Raw genomic sequence first — 27,940 nt, forward strand, 5'->3', positions numbered from 1 at the left:
GGGGCTTAATTTGGATTTGGAGAAACTCTAGGAAAACTCATATGGTTCTGTAGATTGGGATCTGCTCTGGGTAGGCTAGAATCTTCGTCAGAGATGGACTTAGGCAGAATTAGGCCTTTGAACCCGTCTGGCAGGTGACCTGGATCACTAAGAAAAACCTAAAACCCACTTATTCAAATGTTTGCCTGCCAGTGTTTTCTTAATGTCAGCCCACTGTCTTTTGATGATTTGCTTTGCCTGTTTAATACCATTCAACCTCTCTTTTGCCCTTGATGCAGAAAATGAGGGCAATAGTCAACCTTTCTTCCAGGCATTGAGAAGAATAAAATTTTTCTTAAATGATTTATATGTGACTAATCTCTTAAAGAGTGCCGTGTGAATCATTGTAGCTGATAACAATATGAACTTGCTGGTTTTAGTACTCCAGCACAGGGAGCAGACAGACTCTAAAACCTCTTTCAAATGGGAATGACCATTGTCTTGAGGCTGAACAGATTTGAACTCTTGTTACTCTGGCTCTCCAGGGAAATTGCAATATCCTCTCCAGACCTGCTGGGTCAAACAGTTTAAAATAAAAGGTTGAATTTGTTCTTGTTTGAATGGAGAGGCTATAGCATTCCCCTTGTGGCTGAGTACAGGGACATTCAGGGAGCATGGAATCATGACTCTGCTGAGGCCAATAAAACCGCCATTCCCATTTCCAAGGGCTCATAAAGATTGAATTATTTCCCAGACCTCTGGCCCCGGAGCAGGCCTGAACATACAAATCGAAGGTATTTTGCCTGCTGAGTCGCTGCGAAAAGTCTGACATGGGCTTTTTTTTTTTTTTTTTTTGGTGGTCTCTTATGTCCTTGCATTTTTATAAGTTTGCTCCCTATTAGCTCTTCTGGCTTCTTTCTGGGTCAGAACCAGAGTTACCAGGTCCTGCTAGAGCTAAATACTGTTAACCCCAAGGACTGATAAGGTTTTTATGGCATCCTCCTTTCTCACATCTACCTTCAATTTTGGATAACTGTGAGAGCATTTTAAAGAAGTAATAGCAGAAAATTGACAAGAACAGAAGCTTTTATAGCAGCTTTTAAGTCACTGTTATCTATTACAGGTCTTCGTGTGGACTGGCATGAAAATGATTTTTCAAAACGTATCTTAAATGTTCCCCAGGAATTATATGAAAAAGGTTATGTGAAGGATGTGGATGATGGGCTGAAGGTAGGTGCAAACTCTAGGGAGTGATGTCTTTCAACTGATCAATTAGAGTCACAAACAAAGTAACTTGAAGCCTGGTTCATGATACACACCCATGTTGGCATTGGGATTGTAAGAACAGGAGATATGGTTTATAGAGTAAGGAAGTGACCTAGATTTATCAAAAATAATTTAAATTTGTTTTGAAGCAGTTGCTCACTTGGGCATGACATTTCTTAGGTGGCTAAATCAGAGCTTTAGGGGAGTACTGATTCTGCTCTCTACCACCTGTTAGTGTGTGTATATGGTGGTGGGGGTAGACCGAGCAGCAAACAACACACATTTTCCCCTGTTTGAATTCAGAACGAAGAAGCCAGGCAGAGAAGCGTCAGCTTTATTACAAATAGAGATGTTGGCGAAGATGGCTTCAGTGTGTAGCAGCAATCAGATTTGTAATCGTTTTAAATGTCTGAGTTCAGTATGCTTATGCACTGGGTACTGGCGGTGCTGAGTAACTACTGACTTCCACGGCAGAGACAGAGCTTTCACCATTCAGCTTCTTGAATCACTGAGAGCTGACAAAGAGCGTATGTTCTGTGCAGTGGGTGGATCCCAAAGGGGAAGAGGCTGAGCTATGCATGCTCAGTTCCTCCTTGCAGACTGACCAATCACACAATTCACTCTTTTTCCCTTGGGGAGGGGTAAGGGAGGGAGCCAAGAGAGGCTGAAAGTGTCTAATTACTGTCCATCCTTGTAGAAACAGGAACCCAAGCAAAAGGAGATCCTTTCTCCAACATTGCCTTTTCTTTCCTTTATAGTTCTCTCCAGTTTGTTCCCCTTTCACTTTTTAAATAGTTGGAAGTGTCAGTTAAGCTTCCAAGTAGATGATGAAAGAGGCTGTTTTAGAAAAACACAGTATTCGTGTTTGACTTTGTATGTTATAAATTCAAGAGGAACGTAGTTAAGCCCCCTCGTAGTCTCCTTAATAAGAATAATTAATATTTCTAATTGAATGGCAAATGCTATACTCTATTTGCTATAATTTGCAAAAGAATAGAAGCCCTTTGTAAGGAACTAGCTATTTTGCTTATCAATTGAAGTTCCTTTTTTTCCTGGTCATAATTTTAAACGTAAAAATTTTTGGTAGAAAATTTGGAAAGCCAGAAAAGAGATGATGATAAAACCACCCATAAACCCACCATCCAGACATAGAGATATATTCATAACACAGTCATACATCTTCTTTCAGCTTTTTTGATTCATAGTATATATTATTATCATATAGTGATCATCTTTATTAATAGATTCCCATATTTATAATTATTATGCTAAGTATAAAATTAGGGTCTTACTGTATATATATATATATATAGCTGATATATATATATATATACAGTGTATCTGTGTGTGTGTGTGTATATATATATCAGCTATATATAGTTATATATCTATATAGCTATATATAGCTTAGTAATCCCAGTTTCTCTTCCTATTTTTTATTATGTATATGTATTTTCCTGGTGACATTAAAATTCTCCTAAAATATTCTAAAAAGGGGCACCTGGGTGGCTCAGTCGGTTGGGCCTCTGCTTTCGGCTCAGGTTATGATCCCACAGTCCTGGGATCGAGCCTGCGTCTTCCTCTCCCTCTGCCTCTCCCCTTGCTTGTGCTCTCTCTTTCTCTCTCATTCTCTGTCTCACTCTTTCTCTCAAATAAATAAGTGAAATCTTAAAAAAAAAAATTCTAAATGGATGACCTGTGCCTAGAACCTTCATATCTTTTTAAAAGGCCTGCCTTCTTACTGACATCATGTGGACTATCTTATTTTTTTTAAGTCTTCTCCACATTTGTGGCTGATTTTTTGGTACTTACCACTCAGTGGTAACTCTTTCTTTGATAACACTGTTTCATCAGGCTAACTCTGTTTATAAGCATAGAAGTGAATAGAGGTAAGAGAATTTTAGAAGAGATGGGACTGTGCTTAATCGACTAATTCAACATTTGAAATACTCTTCTTTCCGTTGGCACATGTTTAGATGTTGTTATAATGGAAACCGTAAATCACTGGAATGTTTTGACAAAGGAATGACTTCATTGTTCTAAATTTTGGTTAACTTTTCCCCACTTTACTTTTTGCCATAACAATATAGTCTGGGCATCTTCTGTATTGTTACATGTAAAAGCCGTCTCATCCCTTTTAATAATTGCATAGCATTCTAATAGATGAACATATCTTGATTTAACTAGCTCTCTCCTTAACAAATATATAATAATTTTCAGAAAGATTTAGCTTTGTTACCTGATCATTATCAAATGCCATAAATGCAAAAACCACGGGAGTATGTGTTGAAAATTAGTTTCCTGGGGCGCCTGGGTGGCACAGCGGTTAAGCGTCTGCCTTCGGCCCAGGGCGTGATCCCGGCGTTATGGGATCGAGCCCCACCATTGGGCTCCTCCACTATGAGCCTGCTTCTTCCTCTCCTACTCCCCCTGTTTGTGTTCCCTCTCTCGCTGGCTGTCTCTCTCTGTCAAATAAATAAATAAAATCTTTAAAAAAAAAAAAAAAAAGAAAGAAAATTAGTTTCCTAACTAATTTTTTAAATATTTTAGTGTCTTGTTATTTTTATCTTTTATAAAAAGTTGAGTGAGAAAATAATTTCTGGATACATGAGAGTTCTGATTTGTTGAATCTTATATGTTGCCAGAAGCTGCTGGGACCATCGGCATTAAGTGAACTACTTACACCTTTTTTAAAAAAAATTAGAGGGGCGCCTGGATGGCACAGTCATTAAGCATCTGCCTTCGGCTCAGGGCGTGATCCCAGTGTTCTGGCCCCACGTCAGGCTCCTCCACTGGGAGCCTGCTTCTTCCTCTCCCACTCCCCCTGCTTGTGTTCCCTCTCTCGCTGGCTGTCTCTCTCTGTCAAATAAATAAATAAAATCTTAAAAAAAAAAGTCATTTTCTAATATCTCATTCTTTCCCTTCCTTTCTTTAAAAAAATAAATAAATAAAAAATAAAAATTAGAGGTAATACATGAATACCTACATACTATAAGAAATTCCAATAATAGAGAAATAAATACAGTAAAAAGTGGAAGTATATCTACTCATCTTCCTTCTATAAATCACCACTGGTGTATTTTTTTTTAACACCCTGATATGTGGGTGTATGAATGCACACGGATTCATATATAAACATACAGGTCTTATTTTATTTTATTTTTTCCTTTTAAGATTTTATTTATTTATTTGACAGAGAGCAAGTAGTCAGAGCGGCAGGCAGAGGGAGAGGGAGAAGCAGGGCTCCCTGCTCAGCTGATGTAGGGTTCAATCCCAGGTCCCTGGCATCATGACCTGAGCTGAAGGCACCTGCTTAACCAACTGAGCCACCCAGGTGCCCAACATACAGGTTTTAAAAAATATTTAATTTATTAATTTATTTGAGAGAGAGAGAGAAACAGAGTGCAAGTGGGGGAGGAGCAAAGGGAGAGGAACAAGCAGACTCCATGCTCAGCGTGGAGCCTGAGATGGGGGCTTGATCCCATCACCCTGAGATCATGACCTGAGCCAAAATCAAGAGTTGGTTGCTTAACTGACTGAGCCACCCAGGTGCCCCATAAACATGTAGTTTTATTTTGTTTTTGACGTATACAGGATTGCCTTAGCTTGAACAATATGAAAATGCCATATAAAAAATTTTATTTTTTATTTTTTTTACCTACAGAAAAGGCACTTTCTTTTGGTTCAACCTAATGCTACAAATACTGTCACTACTTTTTTTTTTTTCTCACCTATGTCACTATTTTTTTTTTCCCTGCTTACGTCTTCAGGACCTTTCTATTTTACTACTTTTGGACCTACCAATGACAGCATTTTTTTTTTTTAAGATTTTATTTTTATTTAGAGAGAGAGAAAGAGAGAACGTGAGCAGGAGGAGGCGCAGAGGGAAAGGGAAAGAGAAAATCCTAAGCAGACTCCATGCTGAGCACAGAGCCCAACATGGGGCTCAAGATCATAACCTGAGCTGAAATCAGGAGTCGGTCACCCAGGTGCCCCCAATTATAGCATTCTTAAAGGGAGAAGGTGCCAGTTTTCTCCTTCCCTGTTAATACTACTCTTACTTTCATTTTTCTCTTTCTTCTTGAAGGCAGCAGAGGAAGTTGGATATCCAGTAATGATCAAGGCCTCAGAAGGAGGTGGAGGGAAAGGAATCAGAAAAGTCAACAATGCAGATGACTTCCCTAATCTCTTCAGACAGGTAGAATTCAAGTTGTTTTTGTTTGTTTGTATTTACATGTATATCAGAGATACATGATTTAACTCACACTAGATATATAAGCTGTTATGTTGTACACCAAAAACTAATATAATGTTGTATGTCAATTATACCTCAATAAAATAAGAGATAATAATAAGAAGTCATAATATAATTTGGATGTCCAGAAAATATTTAATTTTTAATTTTGTGTATAAGTACTGTAGTTTTTCTCTCTAGCTCCTACCTGCTGGAGCAGTGTAAGATTACCTTATCCAGTGTAAGGTTTTATTCAATAAGGTAACTCAAACAGTAGTTATTCACTCTTATGTAGAAGTGCTCAGTTTCTCAGATATTTCTTCCCTGTATGGTGCATGTGGTTCATGGGACCTCATAGTGATAAGGAAGAGTCAAAATGCTTTTGTACATTTTTGTGTCCCTCTTCTGCTGGCACTGTAAATAAAATGTGTGGTTAACTCCTGATCTGGCTGCTCTTGGCTTGGCCAGGCTCAGGCTCTCTGACTGACTTAATCTCACTTTAGTTCAGATTGGCTGCAAGCTCTGGAGTTTTTGCTGTGTGTCCCATCTACCTGGCCAGCTCCACAGTCTACAGCCTAGTCTGTGCTACTGGCCACCACACGCAGACACCCTATGGCAGGTCCACATTCTGTAACAGAGGGTGGCTAGGAAAGCTAAACCTCAAATCTCTGTGTGTCTAACCCTCTGATTTGCAGCCAAGTGGTGTGGCTACAAGTTAGTTGTGGAGGCCAAAAAAATGATCTCTTTTCAGAATCTTAGAGAGATAATTGGGAGACAAAAGTCTCTTCTTTCCTGCCCTAGAGCTACCCTCACATACTTGACTCACTTTTTTTCTCTCCTCCCAGAAAAAGAGGAATCAGGAAAAGGAAAATTGGGACATATTCTGGCCTTTCACTCTCTTAGCTTCCCACTGTTTTTATTTTTCCCAAAATTTTTTTACTTTGCACTACCTTTTACTAGTGTCTCTAGCCACCTTCTATTTGCCCTCTTTTTTTTTTTTTAAGCCATTCAACAGCAATCTGATAAAGGTGATAAAGGTGTTGTTTTGCTGCATTATCCTATTTTGAATGTCAGAATTCAAATATTACCCTTCTTTTTCTTTATATTCCTTTTGTAGTTTACCTAATTTCATGGGTAGATCAATGCCTCATGGGGTCTAAAGGAAAGGTCTTTTGCTCTTAGAAGCAAAAGAAAAAGCATGTTAATTTTTTTAAAATATAACTCCTTTAGATATTTCAAAACTACTTATTACTGTGGAATCAAATAGTTGAAGAATCTAGAGCACTAAGATTGGGAGGTTTTACATGAAAGTGCTCAAGTTCCAATAATGATCAACTAAATAACAAACCAATCCTCCCATTGAGAACAAACTAGAAAAGCTGGACAAGATTTTTTTTTTTTTTAATCCATTTTAAGGCATTAGAGACCTTTCAAGACAGTAAAGAGTTATGGGGCTAAGGTATAAGAGAAGAAGGAAACCCAAGGAGGTGGCATTTGAGACCCCTTTTTCCCTAGAGATGTCTTCTGGTTTGAGAAGAAGCAGTTAAAAAGCTGATTGGAGTTTTCAACAGTCTTACAAGACTAGAAGAACAAAACTTAGCCTTTAGGATTTGCTAAGGAGGCTTCCCTGGGAAAACCTCCTACATTTTAGATTGGGATCTTGAAGGGACTATACCTTAGGAGTAAAAATAAACTGGAAATAGACCAGCCCTCACAGGGACTAAATCTCAGCTTCAAAATACTCAACCTTTGATTCAAGCGAGGGGTTCTAGGATTGCTGATGTCACTAGCCACCAGAAAGAAGCAAATATAATAACATCCAGAACCTCAGTTATTTCTCTTTATTTTTCAAATGCAGTATCAAATAGCCATTTCAAAGTAAGCAGGCATATCAAATTACATGACTGAAAATCAAGAAAAATAGAAGTAAATTTTAAACAGACCCACAGAGGGTTTAGATAATGGATCTGTCAGACAAGGAATTTAAAGTAACTATACCTAATGTATTCAAGGAAATTAAAGACAAGAATTTGGTTGGAAAACTGGAAACTATAAAGAAGAAACAGATTCTAGAACTGAAAATACAGTAACTAAAAATAAGTCAGTAGAGGAATTTAATAGCATATCAGATGCAGTTGAAGAGAGAATTAGTGACTGGAAGATAACTCAGAAGAAAATTCAGACCAAAGCATGAAGAGACAAAAGGATGAAAAATACAGAAAAGAGCATGTAAGAGATTATTTGCAAAGATGATCATGATAACTCCTCCTATCTCTCTGTACAGACCCGTTTGATTTTTGCCTCTCCTCCCATCAAGAAAGACTGTCTTATTTTTACCCACTCTTTGAATTTTGGCTAACCTTGTGACTTGTTTTAACCAAGAGAATATAGCAGAAATGGTATATAAGTTCTGAAGTCTAAACCTCAGGTGGTCTTGTAGTTTCTGCCCTTGCCCTCTTGAATTGAGCCTCAGACTGACAAGTGAAGAAACTAGTCTAGTCTTTTGGAGAAAGAGAGGCCACATGATACAGAGATGAACTGTCCCAGCTAAGACTTCCTAGACCTATGTGCTGACAGCATCACATTTGAGACATGTTAGTGAGACCCTATTAGACCATCCATCCACAGCCAAGTTGCCAGATGACTACAGCTGCATGCGTAGCTCCTGGCCAAGATCAGCAGAACTACCCAACTGTGCCCCGCTCAAATTGCTGTAAGCAAATAAAATAAAAAGGCTGGTGTCCTAAGTTACTAAATTTTTGGTGATTTGTTAGGCATCAATGGGAAGCTGCCAGAGAAACTGATATCCCAAAAGTGTGATGCTGCCATAACAAAAAGTAAAATATATGACATTGGCTTTAAGACTGGCTCATAGGTTGAGGCTGAAAAAATGATGAGGAGATTGTTAATGAAGGCTGGAGGAATGGTGAACAAACTTAGTGGAGGCTGGATAGGCCATAAAGGACTTGTTAGTAGAGTCTGAAAAAAAAGGTTAACGCATGTTCTATAATGACGGAACAATTGCCTGAGGTAACTTGGAAGATAAGAGAATGTATTTAACTCATGGACCTAGTTAAGGAAATCTCTAGACAAAGTGTTGAAAGCATCTGTTAAATCCTTCTGGTTACTTCTGCTAAGGAACCTATAAGAGAGAGATGAGCTAATGAAAGTGTTTCAAGCTTGTTGAGTTTGAAAATAGAACTTTTTCTCATTCCCAGTCTTTCCACCTGGCAAAAGACCTGCAAAGTAAAAAATGACCTCAGTGTAAAGGCCAAGTCAAGAATACCTGTGCGATCTTTTAAGGCCTCAGGAATATTTAAGACATTACCTGGTAGATTACCTTCTCAGTTAACAGGAAAGAGCTTCAGAGAATCTTAAAGGTGTCCCACAGCAGCCTGATATGCCCAAAGTATAGACATGTCTGCGCAGAAAAGTTATGGATGTATCTTTTGGGGCAAGGAGTAAATCCCCCAGTGCGATTCATAGGAAACCCACAACATTTTCAAGAAACTTGTACTAGTGATTACACCAAAGAGTCCAAAAGGGATAGAGGTAGTTCAGACTTCAAAGAGGCTTCTGTGTCTTCAACTTTCTATAAATAGGAAGCAGACTGAGAAAGCTATTTAGCTGTAAATATCAGTCATTTCTAATAAAAAGAGAGATCTGTCAGAGAACAGAGCTGGGCGCCCAGAGGGCAGAGCTAAGAGCAGAGGAAAGCCATGGATGAGGAAAATCACTCCCAGGGAGCAGAACAAGGACCCTAACAAAATTTCCCTGCCCCTAGAGTCAGGGAACCTGAGATGCATCCATCTGGATTTCAGAGTTGCTGTGGAACAGTGACTGCTGTGTACTTCCCATCCTCTCTTCTTTGAACAGGAATATCTTTGACAGTTATCCTTTCCCCATCTCATCATTGAATGTTGGGGGTGTTGGAGCAGATAACTTGTCTTTTTAGTTCCCAGATCATTGGATCAAGAGAAACTGCACCTGAGGAGCTACACCCAAGGAGTCTCATTCGCAGCTGGACATGATTCATGAGAAAATGGACGTCAAGCCTGATGCCATGATTGGATGACTTTGGGGGTCTTGGGAGGGGGTGAGTCTATTTTGCATGTGGGAGGTATATGAATTATTGTGGCCAGAGGGTGGACCATAGTAGATTGTTTGCAGAGATGGCCACAATAACTCCTCCCATCCTTGTATGTATATCCTTTTGCAGTGTGATTGCCTTTCCTCTCAAGAGGTGGCATCTCTTTTCCCACCCTTTGAGTCTTAGCTGGCCCTGTGGCTTGCTTATACCATTAGAATGTGGCAAAAGTGGTGTCGTGTAAATTCTAGAGCCTAGAGCTTGTGAAGTCTTGCAGCTTCTGCCCTCATCCTCTTGGAACACTGCATTGAAGAAGCCTGATCTAGCCCATTGGAGGATGAGAGTCCACAACTATAGTGATGAGCTGTTCCAGTCAGGGTTCCCTGGACCTACCAGCCGACAGTCAACACAAGTCACCAGACATCTGAGTGAGAACATTCAGCCCTACTTGAACTACCAGATGATGAAATGCACACCCAAGACCAGAAGAAGAACTGCCCAGATGAGGATGGTATCATGAGCAAATAAAATGATTGATGTCCTGAGCAACCCACTGAGTCTTGGGGAGACTTGCTACATAGCAAAACAGCATAAAAGACCTATGGGATACAGTGAAACAATCTAACATCCTGCACTTGGAATTTCCGAGGAGAGAGAGAATGGAACAGAAGCAATATTTGATGACATCATGGAGCAGAAACAGTATTTGAAGAGATGATGGCTAAGAATTATCTGAACTTGTAAAAGATACCAAGCACAGATTTACGAAAATACTATGAGTCCCACAGAACAAATATAGAGAAAACCACATCTAAGATTACCAGAGTAACTCTGCTACCTCATCCCCCTAAAAAAAGAAAGAAAATCTTAAAGCAACTGTAAAAATATTACTTTCAAAGGAGTAACACTATGATTGATAGCTGACGTCTCAGTGGGAGCAGTGGAAGCCAGACAACATTGGGTGATCATTAAAAGTTCTACAAGAAAACAACTGCCAGTGTAGAACTCTATCTCCAGTGGCAGTGTGCCTCAACACTAAAGATCCAAGTCCTTTGACTACAACACTGTCTGTGATGTAATGCGAAACAGGAAAGCGCCTCGTCTGGAGCAGGGTGTATATTTGGCTGTCTGTAGTTGATGGCAGTATTTTACCCTTTTGTGGGATTTGTGTGTATGTCTTTTCAAACTATTTTGTTTTTCACTTTTGTAACACACTGGATGTTCCTGTGTTTCATAGTCACCAAGTAATATTGGTTATATAACTAGGAATGCAGGATCTTAAAAATAGATGAGGGCATGAGCTATGTTTTATTCATTTCTGTATTCCTACTAATTCACGTGGTCCCTGACACTTCTAGGCATCTGCCTGTTGAAATTGAAGCAGCTTATCAGGATAGAAAAAATGCTTACCACTTAAGAATTTGTTTTATTTCCTTTTCTAATATAGGTTCAAGCTGAAGTCCCTGGATCTCCTATATTTGTGATGAGACTAGCCAAACAATCTCGTCATCTGGAGGTACAGATCTTAGCAGATCAATATGGCAATGCTATCTCTCTCTTTGGTCGTGACTGCTCTGTACAGCGCAGGCATCAGAAGATTATTGAGGAAGCACCTGCTGCGATCGCTACTCCAGCAGTATTTGAACATATGGAACAGGTGTGTATGTGAAAAGCTGTAATGTGTGTTTTCTTACACAGGACTACTGCTCATTCAATTCATATACCAGTCTGAGAATAGTAGAATTTCAAACAGTGGTTCTAGATAATTGATAAGATTTTATTCTTTTCCTAAAGGAGAACTGATTTTATTGTTCTCCTTCTAAACGTCTCGGGCTCTCAATTAGTTAATGCTTTTGAAAAAAATTAGTGTACTATTTTTTTTTTTTTAAGATTTTATTTATTTGTCAGAGAGAAAGAGAGCAAGCACAAGCAGGGGGAGCAGCAGACAGAAGCAGAAGCAGGCTTCTCACTGAGCAAGGACCCGTTGTGGGATCCTAGGACCCTGGGATCATGACCTGAGCTGAAGGCAGATGCTTAACTGACTGAGCCACCCAGGCTTCCCTAGTGTACTATTCTGAGTAGGGGTAAAGAAAAGAAATGTTTAGGGATTTTTTTTTTTTTTAAGATTTTATTTATTTATTTGACAGAGATAGAGACAGCTAGCAAGAGAGGGAACACAAGCAGGGGGAGTGGGAGAGGAAGAAGCAGGCTCATAGCGGAGGAGCCTGATGGGGCTCGATCCCATAACGCTGGGATCACGCCCTGAGCTGAAGGCAGACGCTTAACCACTGTGCCACCCAGGCGCCCCATGTTTAGGGATTTTTAATCTTACTGTTTAATTTTTTATTTTATTTTATTTATTTATTTGAGAGAGAGCGTGCGTATACAAGTTGGGGAACAGGCAGAGGGAGAGAATCACTTATTTTTTTAAGATTTTATTTATTAGAGAAGTCACGAGAAGGGGAAGGGACTAGGGGGAGGAGCAGGGGGAGGAGTGAGGGGAGAGACAAGCTCCCCACTAAGCAGGGAGCCCGATGTGGGGCTCAATCCCAGTATTCCAGGATCATGACCTGAGCCAAAGGCAGACGCTCAACCAACTGAGCCATCCAGGCAGCCCTAGAGGGAGAGAATCTTAAGCAGACTCAGTGCTAAGCATGGAACCCGACAGGGGGCTCGATCTCATGACCCTGAGATCATGACCTGAGCTGAAACCAAGAGTGCCAGGAGTGGATGCTTAACTGACTGAGCCACCCAGGCGCCCCTGATTTTTTTTTTTTTTAACAAGCTCATGATAAACAGGTAGTTCCATTTTCTAGTTGATTATCTTTGAATCTTCAGATGTATTTATTCAAATCCATTATCTCTTAAAAGGTCCTTTATACATCTCTAAAGTTTATATATTCTATATTCTTGTGTGGAAAAGAATCAGCAATCTTGCAGTGTCCCTTGAAAATAATTGTAGTTTAGGAGTCTCAACGTGGTCTTTTCTGAAGTAGTGACTGAGTCATCTTACTGGAAATATATTTTCCATCTCTTTTCTCCTGAATTTCAAACAAGCTAAATATATGGTCATCTGTGTTGGAAGTTTAATTCCTACATTGTGTGAATTTATTAAGAATTATTCTTTAACTGCTGTAAAAAAAGAGGCCTCCAGAATTCAGTGGCTTAAGCAAGGTATAAATTCTCTTTCTCATTCTCACCATCATTGTGAGATGAGTTGGTCCAGGGACCCAGGCTTATTGTTGTGCTAGGAACGGGGTCAGCAAACTACAGCTTATTAGCCAAATCCAACCTGCCAACTTTCTTTGTAAATAAAAAGTTATTGCGTCACAGCCATGCTAATTTACTTATGTCTGATCTGGCTGCTTTATCGCTGCAATGACGGAGTTGCGTGGTTGTGGCAGAAACTATATAGGCTACAAAGCCGAAAATAATTACCATCTGGTTCTTTAATGAAAACGTTTGCCAGTCCTTGCCCTAAGGTGTTATTATCTTCATGATTAAAGCTGCTTCACAAGATGAGGTTCATACTGTAGCCTGTGGGAGGAGGAGACAAAGGACTAGGAGGGCAAGCATATAAAAATATGATCTAGAAGTTACCTGTATTACTTCTGTTCATATCCCATTGGGCAAAATTCAATTACACAATCACATCTAGCTGTAAGGGGTGTTGGGAATTGTAGTCACTAACTGGGTGGCCATATACTCAGCTGAAATTCAGGAGATGCTATTACTAGATGAATGACACACAGAAAATCCCCCACTGAGCAGGGAGCCAGACATGGGGCTCGATCCCAGGATCCTAGGATCATGACCTGAGCTGAAGGCAGATGCTTAACCAACCGAGCCACCCAGGCACCCTGAGGAGGGCATTTAATAATCTGCCTCAATCTGCTCGTCTGGCTACCCATTATCTTTTCACACCCCTGTTCTCACTCTTACTTTCACTAACATACTTAGTCTTTCCCCAAAGAAGACAGACCAAAGTCTCATCCAGTTACTACAGTCAGCTCAGAGTCCGGGATCTCTAGGTCATATACGGTTCTCTGCGTTAAGCGTTCATGTGGCTTTTCACGGGCCAGTGGCCTAAAATACAAGTTATCTATCCGTGGCCACCTCCCTCCGGCATCTACCCAATATGAGCAGAATAACTCCCATTTGGAAAAAAGAAGAATGAAAGATATACACTAATCATTGGTCCATAGCAGTTAGCAGATCCTTCTAGGCAGGAATTATGATTTCAGTTAGCCCTCTCGCTGCCTCTGGTTCTGCTCTCTGGCACTAAATCCCTTGCCCATCATCCCTGAGGTACCTGGCTTCGTTCACTGCAAAGTTCTTTCTCATTGAGTTTTCTCTGTGGTTGGGCCTTGGAGACTATGCCTTCTTTGGCAGAGCTGGTGCAAGAGTGGGGCCACAAATATTACTCTAGTTATCAATCACAGGCTTTTCAAGGCCAGGTTTGTGGTATGTTTAGAAATACAATTCCTTCAAAATTTAGTTAAATTTCTGGATTATTTGCTTCCAGCCAGCTTCAGGTAGGAGTAACCACAGTCCCACGATTTCTAGATACATTGTTTTCCTCTATTACTGGATGTTTGATACTGGGTTGCTTTCGGGTGAGAATCTAACCTGGTTTTGGGGTACAAAAGCAGTTGGTTTTTTTACATTCTGACTTTTTCTGACTTTTTCTTAGGGCTTACTTGGTGTGTTGTCTGCCATCCAAGTTATTGCGGAAGACAGTTTACTGAATGTTTTGTTAGCCTAACAATGAGGCCACAACCTTTCCTTTCAGTCTGCAGTATTTGATTCCTTGCTACCCACTACTCTCTTGCTAAGCTCGCGTCCCATATTTTAATTTTTTTAAATAGTAGCATCCTACCTGAACTTTATAATTTCTGTATTGATTAGTATACAGCTTAAGTGGTTTAATAAAGAGATCCAAAAAATAAAATGACCCAGATGAGGTAGTAGTTTATCTTTCCTTCCCATTATAATCTGAGGTGAGCTCTCCAGGATTGGTAGGACAGTTCTGGTTCCTGAGGCCATCTTGTAATTCAGGTTTTTTCTGTTTTCTTCTGCCCTTCTTAGTGTGTTGTCATCTGCATGGTAGAAACTGGCTTGAACCATTGTGACTGTGTTCCAGTGCACAGAAGGGAAAATCTAGAAATAGAGGATGAGTACTTTCCTTTCCAAAACCTGGTTCAGGGCTTATGAGTATTACTCACTAATGCTGACATTACATATGTCAAAACTGAGTCACTGGCTATAAGAGAGGTTAGAAAATCTAGAAAATCTAGTCTCTAGCTGTATATTATGTTTCTAGGAAGATTCCTAGGAATACTAAAAACCGGGGCACACTAAATAGTCTGCCACGGTGGGTTTGTTTGTTTTTTTTTTTCTTCCTACATACACTTACACCTGAGAGGGTGAGGTTGCCTATGATCCCAAGTGAGAAACAGTCTTCCCTTAGCTCTGGATTGAGTTTCCATCTATGTCTTAGGGGCCTTGTGTAGTAATCAGGGAGGGTGAATTTACTCTTATGTGGCTGAAAGCCTTTGGTGGCTCTTAAATACGGTGGATATTTGAGTCAGGGAGAGAGGGAGTGGGGCTACAGTGGTCCACCAGCTGGTCAAGGTTGACATGCTTATGTTGACTTATGTTTCTTCTTTGAGTGTGCGGTGAAACTTGCCAAAATGGTTGGTTATGTGAGTGCTGGGACTGTGGAATACCTCTACAGCCAGGATGGCAGCTTCTACTTTCTGGAACTGAACCCTCGGCTGCAGGTGGAGCACCCCTGTACAGAGATGGTGGCTGATGTCAACCTCCCCGCAGCACAACTCCAGGTGAATCACCCTCATCTTGGCTGAGCCAGTTGCCTGCAGGAGTTCCGAATGTCTGAGATGCCTGAGAAACAGGTTTAACCAGTGTCTGATAAGAGAGAAGCACCTCCTATCTGAGTCTGATCTCATGTTCATCTCATGCTATATGGGTTGTGATGTGTGGGTTGGTTTTCCTGATGTGGTACAAATCTGGTAATACTATCATGTTTTTTTAGCCAGAGACGTCTCATAGAAACTGTCATAGTTTAGAAAGAAAATTTTAAAATAATATGCTTTATTCAATTAATTTAATTGTAAAAAACCTTAACAACTTTGTCCTCCACTCCTTTTTTAACTCATGTTCTCTAATGAAGCAATTCCACATCAGAGTGGTGGTGGAAGTTTTTCCTGGCAAGACTCTGGTAGCACTTGTTTATTTTTGTAATGTTTAAAGTGCTAGTTGTCAATCTTGTTTTCTCCATTCGGCCCGGGAAACAAATATTATGGGAAGCCGTGATGGCTAATGGTGAGGTTTGATATTATTTGTATCTCACACATTCTTTGCCCACAATGGGAGTTCCTTCTGGGTTTCCATTAAGTACTAAAGATTTATTTACTTTCTCAGTGGTTTATGGGAATAATTATGAAATAATTATGACACAGTTAGGACTTTTTAGCTGTCTGAACTTCTTGGATAGTCACTTACACTGACTCTTCGTTTATATATTTTAATCCTGCTCCCTTAATGGAGAAATGTCAGTAGACGCTCACACAACTTACTTATTCGATTGTTATAGAATACAGGCTACAACAGAAATAGAATGTTTTAGGTGGTGGCTACTAAAATGAAAAATCTGGTAGTTAATCTGATAGCTCCACATTTTAAGGAAAGTACCCATGAAAAATGAGTGATGTTTTTTTTTGTTTTTTTTTTATTATTGACATATAATGTATTATTTGTTTCAGGGGTACAGGTCTTGCACAATACACAGCACTCACCACAACACATACCCTCCCCAGTGTCCATCACCCAGCTACCCCATCCTTCCCTCCACTGCCTCGATTCCAGCAACTCTCAGTTTGTTCCCTGAGATTAAGAGTCTCTTATAGTTGTCTACCTCTCTAGTTTCATCTTGCTTCATTTTTTCCTCTCTTCCCCTATGATCCTCTGTTTCTCAAATTCCACACGTGAGTGAGATCATATGATAATTATCTTTTTCTGATTGACTTGTTTCGCTTAGCATAATACCCTCTAGTTCCATTCACATCATTGCAAATGGCAAGATTTCATTTTTTTGACGTCTGAATAATATCCCATTATATATATATATATATACACACACACACATACATATACATACATATACATATATGTACATTTTCTTTATCCATTTATCTGTCGATGGACATCTGGGCTCTTTCCATTGGCTATTGTGGACATTGCTGGTATAAACATTGGGGTGCAGGTGCCCCTTCGGATTACTACATTTGTATCTTTGGGGTAAATACCCAGGAGTGCAATTGCTGGGTTGTAGGGCAGCTCTATTTTCAACTTTTTGAGGAACCTCCATACTGATTTCCAGAGTGGCTGCACCAGCCTGCATTCCAACCAGCAGTGTAGGGGGGTTCCCCTTTCTCCGCATCCTCACCAACATCTGTCATTTCCTGACTTGTTAATTTTAACCATTCTGACTGGTGTGAGGTGGTATCTCATTGTGGTTTTGATTTGTGTTTCCCTGATGCCAAGTGAGGTTGAGTACTTTTTCATGTGTCTTTTGGCCATTTGGATGTCTTCTTTGCCGTGAGTGATGTTTTTTCCTTTCAGATTGCCATGGGGATCCCTCTGTACAGAATCAAGGATATTCGTATGATGTATGGGGTATCTCCCTGGGGCGATGCTCCCATTGATTTTGAAAATTCTGCTCATGTTCCTTGCCCAAGGGGCCATGTTATTGCTGCTCGGATCACCAGTGAAAATCCGGATGAGGTAACCCACCACTTAAAAGGTTTACACTTTTTTTGTTCTTGTGAACTTTAATATCAATATGGTATCTAAAGGCCTATTTCTGAAATATCTTGGGACTTACCTCTGAAGAGGGAAATTATAGAAGTCTCATCAGAGCAGACAAATAAGTGATCACTGCTCCATTGGCCATTTAATCCAACTTGAGTCATTATAGAGTCTTCATTGGGTTTGTAGCACTGAATGATGGCTCTCGAGCCTTTCTGATTTTTGTGCATTATTTGTGCTTTCCTATGTGATTAACACAGAGCCTAAACAGTGAATATATAAATGTTCTCTTCCTTGGAAATATAATATGCATTCTCATATTCTTCATTCTCTAACAGGGTTTTAAGCCCAGCTCAGGAACAGTTCAGGAACTGAATTTCCGAAGCAATAAGAACGTTTGGGGTTATTTCAGTGTTGCTGCTGCAGGGGGCCTTCATGAATTTGCTGATTCTCAGTTTGGTCACTGCTTCTCCTGGGGAGAAAACAGAGAGGAAGCAATTTCGTGAGTATTATAACATTTGATTGCATTTAAAAAAATAAATTTGTGCTAATCTTCAGTGAAGGTGTGAGCTTGGGAATGGGAATCATTTATCTGCTACAAAAGTACTGATACGGACAGTGTTTTGGAAGAAATATATCTTCAATAGTACTTGCATCATGTTGTGGTAAATTATGCAGTGTTTGGCAGATGGTTTTCTGTTTGTTCTGAGTCTTTTCAAGTATTTTTACTTTCAAATATTTTTGATAAATTTATAAAATCGATTGCTTTAAAGAAATCATATTTTTATTATAGTATTGTTTTGGGGGGAGGTAGACTCTTGACCAAGAGCTTGGCACCATGTAAAATCATAGATAAGATCTGCTATTTGTCATCAAAATAAAGATATGGCTGTAAATGTCCTACAGCCATTTAAAATAATAAAGTTAAACTGCTTGTTACATGAAAATGACATAAGGGAACTGTCCACATTGTTTACATGAGAGTCCTTGGTGAGCTATGAAAAATACACACAGCTTGTACATACATAATTGCTATATCATGTTATTAATATTCAATTAAACATTAACATTGAATTAATTTTTATTTTATTTATTTTATTAATTAAACATAAAATATTAAAACTAATTTTGCTTGCCTGAAAAGTAGGGCTGTAGGAGGTAATTTTACACTTCATATGTTTTAGAATATCAATAAAAAATTGAACTAGTACTTTCTATTTTTTAATTGTCTATTTTCCTTTTTTCTTTTTTTTTAAGCTTTTATTTATTTATTTGAGAGAGAGAGACAGCCAGAGAGAGAGGGAACACAAGCAGGGGGAGTGGGAGAGGAAGAAGCAGGCTCCCAGTGGAGGAGCCTGATGTGGGGCTCGATCCCATAATGCCCAGATCATGCCCTGAGCCGAAGGCAGACTCAATGACTGAGCCACCCAGGCGCCCCATAATTGTTTATTTTCTTTTTCTTTTTTTTTTTTTTAAAGATTTTATTTATTTATTCGACAGAGATAGAGACAGCCAGCGAGAGAGGGAACACAAAGCAGGGGGAGTGGGAGAGGAAGAAGCAGGCTCATAGCGGAGGAGCCTGATGTGGGGCTTGATCCCACAATGCCGGGATCACTCCCTGAGCCGAAGGCAGACGCTTAACCGCTGTGCCACCCAGGCGCCCCCATAATTGTTTATTTTCTTATACCAAGCATTTATAACCATTTCTTTGACCTTCAAACGGAACACATAGATTGTGTAATCAATAGCTATTTATTAATAATGTTGGTTTTTTAATAACTTTTTTAGAAGTAGGGAACTCTTAATTTTTCTCTATTTTGTCCTCTACTGTTCTTCCCATTTATTCAAAACTATAAGTAAAGTTTTTCAGAATTAAAGCAATGCTACCAGCAAAACCATCTGCTATAAAGCTGCCCTTTTCCTTCGCAGCCATATCCTGCTTTGCCAAAGTGAGGAAAGCTTACACTAGAGCTTGCAAATTGATGGCTTTCCGACTAGTCAGAGCCACAGATGTGTTTTGATTGGCTTGCAGAGTGTTAATTTTTTAAAAATTGCCAGTATTTAAAAATTGGGAGATTGAAATAGATACATGGATTTCTGCCTTCTCTTAAAAATGGGATGATAATGACAACACTGGTTTTATATTCCACTTGGCAAAAGTTAACTGAAGCTTTGTATGGCTGCTGCTTTTAGAGGAAACATGAACTCTCTCGTTCATCCAGCCCCCACCCATTCTGCCTCACTCATTTACATTCCCAGAGGGGCCTCTGTTGGTATTTAGGTGTATAGTCCTAATTAAGGAGACCACTGAGTATTTCCTACAGGCCATTGGTTGGCTTAGAAGCCTTGCTTCTAATTTGGTTCAGAAGCCTTGCTTCTTTCCTTCTAACCTGATCTGTACATTCCTTTACAGTGTAAAGCTAACTACGTTAACTTTTAGCACATTAAAAATACGGTCTTGGGGCACCTGGGTGAGTCAGTTGGTTGAGCGTCCGACTCTTGGTTTCAGCTCAGGTCATGATCTCAGGGTCCTGGGATTGAGTCCACATTATGCACTGTGCTTGGCGAGGAGTCTCCTTGAGATTCCTTGCCCCCTCCCCCTCTCCCTCTCCTTCTGTTCCCCCTTCCCCACACTTGCACACACTCACGTGTGTTCTCTCTCTCAGGTGAATAAGTAAATAAAATCTTTAAAAATATATATGGTCTCTATAATAAGCTTACTTCTTGACGACATGCTATAAGTTCATTCTTCAACTCAGTTCGTTTTCTCTGCATAACGTTCGATCTATATTCTTCAGCTTGGTGTTCATATTCTTGTCCTCCAGAATAGCCTCAACCCCCATTTTCAGCATTATTTCCCATAGATGGTAATTCACATACCATGAGAACAGGACCGTGTCTGCCTTGCTGCTGTTTCCTCTAAACATAGTACATGCTCAGTCAATATTTGTTCAATGAATGGCTTTGCCACTGGTTCCTGTCCTCATATCCTCTGCTTCAGTCATGTTACCTGAACACAACCCATGTTTTTGTCCCTCTTTCCCTTTGTTCTTGCTATTTCCTCTGTCCATTCTTTCATTCACTACGTTCATCAGATATTTTTGAATATCTTTTGGTGATGGCAGTATAATGATGACCCAAATAGAGTCTCTGTCTTAATGGAGCATTATACTCCATAGGAAGATGGGCAATAAATGACAAAACTCAGTGTAGCAAATGTTGTTTATGATAGTGGGGTTACATAACTGTGTTACAGGAACATATAGCTGAGTCAGCTGACTCAGTCTAGAGGGGTCAGGGAAGGCTTCCCAGAAGGAAGTGCCATCTAGACTGACAGCTGAGAAGCATACAGGAATAAGCCAGGCCAAGAGGGTGTGGAGAGGGGGATGGAGATGAGAAACTGAATAATGTTCTAGGCTGAGGGAATGCCTGGACCATTGGAATGATACTCCTATCGTAGTCATAATCCCATCTATACTTTTATCCCATGTCAGATTCCACATTCTTCATGAAACCGTAGGGAGTTGGATTTTCTCCCTTCCTAAAACTACTCCAGTACTTTGCTTATATCTCTCCTGGCACTTATGATATTCTGCCATATATTTTGAAAGAAGTTTTTGTATCTATATTCTCTTTCCCTGATGAGTATAGTATGTGTCTTGAGTCTGTGAGGTGCCTAATTAAGTATTTGTGGAAGTAAGGACCTGCCCTGTGCAAGATAGACACTGGGCAGAAATATACAGGAAAGGGGCGCCTGGGTGGCACAGCGGTTAAGCGTCTGCCTTCGGCTCAGGGCGTGATCCCAGTGTTGTGGGATCGAGCCCCACATCAGGCTCTTCCGCTATGAGCCTGCTTCTTCCTCTCCCACTCCCCCTGCTTGTTCCCTCTCTCGCTAGCTGTCTCTATCTCTGTCGAATAAATAAATAAAATCTTTAAAAAAAAAAAAAAGAAATATACAGGAAAAAACTCATAGTATTTGAAATTTTGTTAAAATTAGATCATTTTACACTTAATTGGGAAATGATAAAAGTAATGAGCAGTTCCTTCCACAGATGTCTAAACTGCAGCTTAAAAAAACACTCTCACATACAAGGTCAGGCTGATACCTGACTGTACCCAGCCAGTTGCCTCATTGTATGGGAACCTAATTAAGGTATTAGCATTTGTCAAAATGTATTGAACCGTATACTTAAAAATATATTTTATTATATGTAAAATATGCTTTAATAAAATAGGTGTAAGGAGGGGAGCATTATACCCTAATCCTAGTTAGCCAGGAATGATGGAAACCCAGTAAGTGAAAACTGAGGATGATTTGCACATAATTTGTTCTGTCCTCTACGTAATGACGTATCTGTGATTTGCTGATGCTTTTATGGTAGTATCAGTCAGAACTCTTAAGTTTACTGACTTACAGATTCTCCTGTCGGGAATGCACACGAATGAGCACACTTGCATGTGCACCCTCACGTTTGTGGAACTGTCTCTCCCCTCCCTCCTAAGGCTCCAAAGGATTGAAACGATTCCTTAAAATGATTGAAAAACATGAAAATGTTTGCTGCTGAAACAGATCTGCTTCTGTTCTTCTCCCAGAAACATGGTGGTGGCTTTGAAGGAGCTATCTATTCGGGGTGACTTTCGAACTACAGTTGAATACCTCATCAAATTGTTGGAGACTGAAAGCTTTCAGTTGAATAGAATTGACACTGGCTGGCTGGACAGACTGATAGCAGAGAAAGTACAGGTGTGTATTTCCCCACTTGCTAAACAGCTTTGGGGATTGGGTTTTTACAGGGTTGTGGTGTGATCAGTCCATGTCACTAGAGAAAATCTATTTGATTCTAATGTAAATGATGCTTGATCTACTTGGAAAAAATCTAGGAGTCAGTGTAATTTTAGCACCGTAGAGTCCTCGTGCCTGTGTTACCTGGTTATTTTATGGGTTCTAGTATTACTTCCTGGAGTGTATTTGAAGAGATGCATCCAGGGATTGAAATACTTCTGTCCTCATTTGATGTTAAGTCTCCTTCAGAGTTACCAACTTTTATATCCATCTACCAAGTGCTGATGAGAGGGGTTCTCATTTAAATCAGCAGTTACCCCTTGTTTCTGAATTGCTGGGCTATTCTAAATAAGATTTTATGTAAAATCATTAGATTGATCTAAATTATTGGAAGGTCGAAATTTTGATTATGTACCATTTTTCTTTGAGATTAACAGTGGCCAGATCCTTGTACCTTTTTTATTTATGACAAAACCTTGTTTTTGAGCTCCTCTTTGATGGGTTCAGTGGAAATCTTAGGGAGAGGAGAGAGAAAGGTGTTTTTCATTTCTATTCAAATGAAGCCTCTATAAAAATTTTTTTTTTTTTTTTTAAGATTTATTCAGGGGTGGCTCAGTCATTAAGCATCTGCCTTTGGCTTAGGTCATGATCCTAGGGTCCTGGGATCGAGCCCCGCTTCAGGCTCCTTGCTCAGTGGGGAGCCTGCTTTTCTCTCCCCTGCTCCCCCTCTTCTGGTCCCTCTGTCACTGTCTCTCTCTCTGTGTCAAATAAATAAATAAAATCTTAATTTAAAAAAAGATTTATTCACTCATTCTAGAAAGAGAGAGCACAAGTGGGAGGGGCAGGGAGAAGGAGAGAGAATCCTAAGCAAGCTCCATGCCCAGCGCAGAGCCCAGTGTGGGGCTCAGTCTCACGACCCTGGGACCGTGACCTGAGCTAAAACAAAGAGTCGGATGCTTAAGCAACGGTGCCATCCAGGCACCCTTGCCTCTATTCAAGGTCTAAAAGCAAATGTGTTTTTATCTCAAATATCAGTTGAGTAATAAGGATGGAGGTTCTCAATTTCCCAATGCTAGCTGTTACTTCAGAGCAAATTTGGACCTGATTTAAGTTGAGGAGCCACGGTGCAAAGAGATCATGCTTTTGATCTGCCTTCTTTTTCTTTCTTTCAGGCAGAGCGACCTGACACCATGTTGGGAGTTGTATGTGGGGCTCTCCACGTGGCAGATGTGAGCCTACGGAATAGCATCTCTAACTTCCTTCACTCCTTAGAAAGGTAGGCTTTGTTTCTTACAGACACGTTAACCAGTAGTCCTGGTTCAAAGATCCATTCATTCTTCTCTCTATTCCTGGCAGCTTGTGAGTGCTACCTGTTATTCAGTGATCATGGAGGCGGGGGAGAGAAAAGATGTGGGAGAATGGGTTGCTTTTTATTTATTTCTTTATTTAAAGATTTATTTATTTTAGAGAGAGAGAGCAGAGGGAGGGGAGGAAGGAGAGAGAGAATCTCAGGCAGACTCCCCACTGAGTGGGGAGCTTAACGCAGGGCTTGATCTCACAACCATGAGATCATGACCCTGAGATCATGACCTGAGCCAAAACCAAGAGTTGGACGCTTAACCGAGTGAGCCATCCAGTTGCCCAAGAATGGGTTGCTTTTTAAAAACAAATCCAGCTGAAATAAGCATTGTCTCCTATACAAGCATCAAATCTCTCCAACTGCCCCCCCCCGCAGTGATGAAAATCTGGTGTTTCTAGAATAAAACCCTGCAATACCTTTCAGAAATTCATAATTGAGGCTGATATTCAAGATGACCTCATGAGTCTTGCAACTAGAGGATCAGACTGTATGGGGCTAAACTAATATCTAACTCTTATTCTAGAGACTAAGCTCTGCCTTTGAGTTCCCAAAGGAATGGTCCGAGGGGCTAATCATTTTAAAGCACTTTAATCACAGGCACTTTATTTCCTCTGTGTTGTTAGACTTATATCAGCTTTCTTTTAAGGTGTCTGAAAGGGAGAAACAAAATTTTAAAAATTGAACTGAGATTGCAGAGTTATTCAAGTCTTACGATAAATATCTTTCATTGTGTTGCTTTCATGCACTAAAACCTTCAGCAGCTCACATTACCCTTGTGTATTAAATCTAAATCCCTCAATGCGACTTTCAACTCCCTATACACTTTGGCCCCTTTTTACCAATCCAGTTTTACTTACATCTGTTCCTCACCATGCAATCTCTAATCTAGTTAAATGGCTTCCCTACTAGTGTATAAATATGTCACGCATAATCTCCTCTGGAAGCTTCCCTCCACCTTTTTAATGTTAGTTATTTTTTATTTATTTTTAAAACTTGTATTTTGAAATAATTTGATTTAAAGAAGAGTGGCATGAGTAGTAAAAATAACTTCTATATAATTCTTTGCCCATATTCACTAGTTATTAACGTCTTGCCTCACTTGCTTTATCACTCACTCCCTCTTTCTCTTGTCAAAAGTCTTTCTTGATAATGTTTCCCTCCTTGGCAATGTCCTTCCCTTTCCCTTGAACCCAGCCATGGCCTATTGCACTTTTTTTTCTTTTACTACCCCAAATGAAGTCCCAGTTGAGAGCAGTAGATGGGGGGTGATTTTACTGGGGGCATTTCTCTCTCTTTTTTTTTTAAGTTTTAATTTTATTTATTTTTAATAACAAGTAATATATTCACATGGTTCAAAGTTCAAAAGGCACAAAAAGCTAGATAGTGAAAAGTTTCCTTCTTACCTCTGTTCTTTGACCACCTAGTTTTTTTCCCTGTAGTCAACCCATGTTACCAGTTTCTTCTGTAACTTTCCAGACATATTGTAAATTTAGATAAGCATATACATGTAATATTTATTTCTTCCCACCCTTATTTTTTAAAAACACAAATGGTAGCATATTCTGAAACTGTGCACAGTTTAGCTTGCTTTTTTCACTTAACAGTATATTTTGGAAAGTAGTTTGTATTAGTACATGAAAGCCTTCATCTTTCAGGACACCTGGCTAGTTCAGTCAGTAGAGCATTCAGCTCTTGATCTGAGGGTCGTGAGTTCAAGCCTCACATTGGGTATAGAGATTGTCAATAAATAAACTAAAAAATATGTACATTAAAGCCTTCCTCTTTCTTTTTAATGACTGTATAATATTTCATTACAGTGCTTTTTCATAATTCATCTATCAGTCTCTTCCTGATGCTCCTTTAGGTTGTTTCCAGTCTTGATAGTCCAGGAAGTGCTACCTTTAATAACCTTGGAGATTTCCTTATAAACTTCTAGAACTTTCTAGAAGTAAATGTGACTCATGTTGTTGTTCTTTCAGGGGTCAAGTCCTTCCTGCACATACACTTCTGAATACAGTAGATGTTGAGCTTATCTATGGGGGAGTCAAATATGTACTTAAGGTATGCTGAACCCCACTGAAGACTACACCTTACTTTTTGTCTGTCTTTGTTAGCTTGCTTTCTTTAGGTCAAGGGATGAGGGAAATGTTTGGTTTACTGAAGGGCAGGGTATTAGTGAAATTATAGTTGTTATTTGTGTCAGTAGCCTGAAGCAGTATTTGATGTTTCTGTGAAAATGTTTTAGTGTTTTTTAATGTGACATAGGCAGCCAAGAGATAAAGGAGTCAGTGAACAACGAAACTAGGGAAAAGCATCTGAGGTTGCCCTAGTAGCTTGCAGCAGGACTGAGCGCTGCCCACAGACACCGATGCTAAGAGCACCTTCTCTGAGAGATCTTTCTTACCTATATTTTTGAGGTCCTGAAATTTTTTTCTGGGGCTCCACCTGGAAGGGACACACTGACTTGTCCCTTCTGGTTCTCACTCCCTGCAGGTGACCCGGCAGTCCCCCAACTCCTATGTGGTGATCATGAATGGTTCATGCGTTGAAGTAGACGTGCATCGGCTGAGTGATGGAGGGCTGCTCCTGTCTTATGATGGCAGCAGTTATACTACATACATGAAGGAGGAAGTGGATAGGTAAGGGGCTGCGTGAGGGCCATTTGCTGGTCATTGTGTCAACCTTCCCTCTCAGTAGTCAGTAGCTCTGCGGCTTTTTCAAGGTCTTTTTGGGTAAAGAATGGTACATGTACTTCACAAAAATTTCAGGGCTCAGAAGTGTTTACGGTTAAAAATATTGTCTCTCTGCAACTCCAGTATGAGTAGACAATGAAAAATAAGTTCTCCTCTCTTTAAGCAGCCACTGTTAACAGTTTGTTTATTTTTGCAGAAATTTTATATGTATATATAATTTATATATATATGTATATACTGTTTTTCTTGTGAATAACATTCACAAATAAAAATAACCTTTAGATACTGTTCTGCACTTTATTTTTTTCCTTTAACATAGATTATAGACTGTTCAACACCAGTCATTCAGTGTTGTTGTGACAGTGAAATGACTTAGCACGTGTAAAGTGCTTAGAACTTTGCCTGGGACATAGTAAGGTTTCAAGAAATGTTAGCTATTACATCATCATCGTCTTCATGTTTGTTTGTTTGTTTTTTAAGATTTTATTTATTTACTTGACAGAGAGAGAGACAGCCAGCGAGAGAGGGAACAGAAGCAGGGGGAGTGGGAGAGGAAGAAGCAGGCTCATAGCACAGGAGGCCTGATGTGGGGCTCGATCCTAGAACGCCGGGACCATGCCCTGAGCCGAAGGCAGACGCTTAACCGCTGTGCCACCCAGGCACCCCTTCATGTTTGTTTTTTTTTTTTTCTAAAGATTTTATTTATTTATTCGACAGAGATAGAGACAGCCAGCGAGAGAGGGAACACAAGCAGGGGGAGTGGGAGAGGAAGAGGCAGGCTCACAGCAGAGGAGCCTGACGTGGGGCTCGATCCCACAACGCCGGGATCACGCCCTGAGCCGAAGGCAGACGCTCAACTGCTGTGCCACCCAGGCACCCCTTCATGTTTGTTTGTTTTTTTTTTTTTTTTAAAGATTTTATTTATTTATTCGACAGAGATAGAGACAGCCAGCGAGAGAGGGAACACAAGCAGGGGGAGTGGGAGAGGAAGAGGCAGGCTCACAGCAGAGGAGCCTGACGTGGGGCTCGATCCCACAACGCCGGGATCACGCCCTGAGCCGAAGGCAGACGCTTAACCGCTGTGCCACCCAGGCGCCCCCATGTTTGTTTTTTTTAAGTAGAGGTGTCTATTCGTTTTAATGGTCATATAGTATTCCATTGTATGGATATGCTATCATTTATTTAATCTTACCTTTATTACCTTTATTGGTTATTTGCATTGTCAACAAAGATGGATGAGTGTTCTTTGTGTCTTTGTGTTTATAGAATAAAGTTTCCAGTTTTGGCACACACGCATTGTGTATTTGTGTTGTGTTTTTGTATTGTTTAAGATTGACATCATTCTACCATTCTCTTTTATAACCCAAGGTGTTTTATTGGCTTACATACTCCTACTTATCTCGTAGGTATCGCATCACAATCGGCAATAAGACCTGTGTGTTTGAGAAGGAAAATGACCCTTCGGTGTTGCGCTCACCTTCTGCTGGGAAGTTAATCCAGTACATTGTGGAGGATGGAGGCCATGTGTTTGCTGGCCAGTGCTATGCCGAGATTGAGGTCAGGGTGGGGATGGGGCTCTCAGGGCATGGGAGAGAAGGTAGGAAAAGTGTCTGCTGGGATGGACTAGGACTGAAGAGTCACAAAAGAAATAGAAAATAGAAAGTAAAGAGCATTAGTTGGTTTAATTGGCTTATGAACACAATTTTAA

At 40.0% G+C, this 27,940-nt stretch overlaps 1 protein-coding gene across 7 annotated transcripts in view; it reads left to right on the forward strand.

Annotated features, from left to right (window-relative positions):
* Positions 1 to 27,940, forward strand: part of ACACA (acetyl-CoA carboxylase alpha) — a 277,490-nt gene that overhangs the window by 98,956 nt on the left and 150,594 nt on the right. For all 7 annotated transcript variants that reach the window (XM_019805579.2, XM_019805581.2, XM_019805580.2 and 4 more), the window contains 11 exons: positions 1,103 to 1,209; positions 5,333 to 5,443; positions 11,014 to 11,223; positions 15,239 to 15,409; positions 17,211 to 17,372; positions 17,735 to 17,898; positions 21,990 to 22,140; positions 23,352 to 23,455; positions 25,519 to 25,600; positions 26,033 to 26,178; positions 27,639 to 27,789. In XM_019805579.2, coding sequence (XP_019661138.1) covers positions 1,103 to 1,209; positions 5,333 to 5,443; positions 11,014 to 11,223; positions 15,239 to 15,409; positions 17,211 to 17,372; positions 17,735 to 17,898; positions 21,990 to 22,140; positions 23,352 to 23,455; positions 25,519 to 25,600; positions 26,033 to 26,178; positions 27,639 to 27,789 — 1,559 coding nt within the window. The remainder of the gene's footprint in view (positions 1 to 1,102; positions 1,210 to 5,332; positions 5,444 to 11,013; positions 11,224 to 15,238; positions 15,410 to 17,210; positions 17,373 to 17,734; positions 17,899 to 21,989; positions 22,141 to 23,351; positions 23,456 to 25,518; positions 25,601 to 26,032; positions 26,179 to 27,638; positions 27,790 to 27,940) is intronic.

The sequence above is a fragment of the Ailuropoda melanoleuca genome, chromosome 13, assembly GCF_002007445.2.
Source record: "Ailuropoda melanoleuca isolate Jingjing chromosome 13, ASM200744v2, whole genome shotgun sequence".
In the NCBI taxonomy this organism is placed as follows: domain Eukaryota; kingdom Metazoa; phylum Chordata; class Mammalia; order Carnivora; family Ursidae; genus Ailuropoda; species Ailuropoda melanoleuca.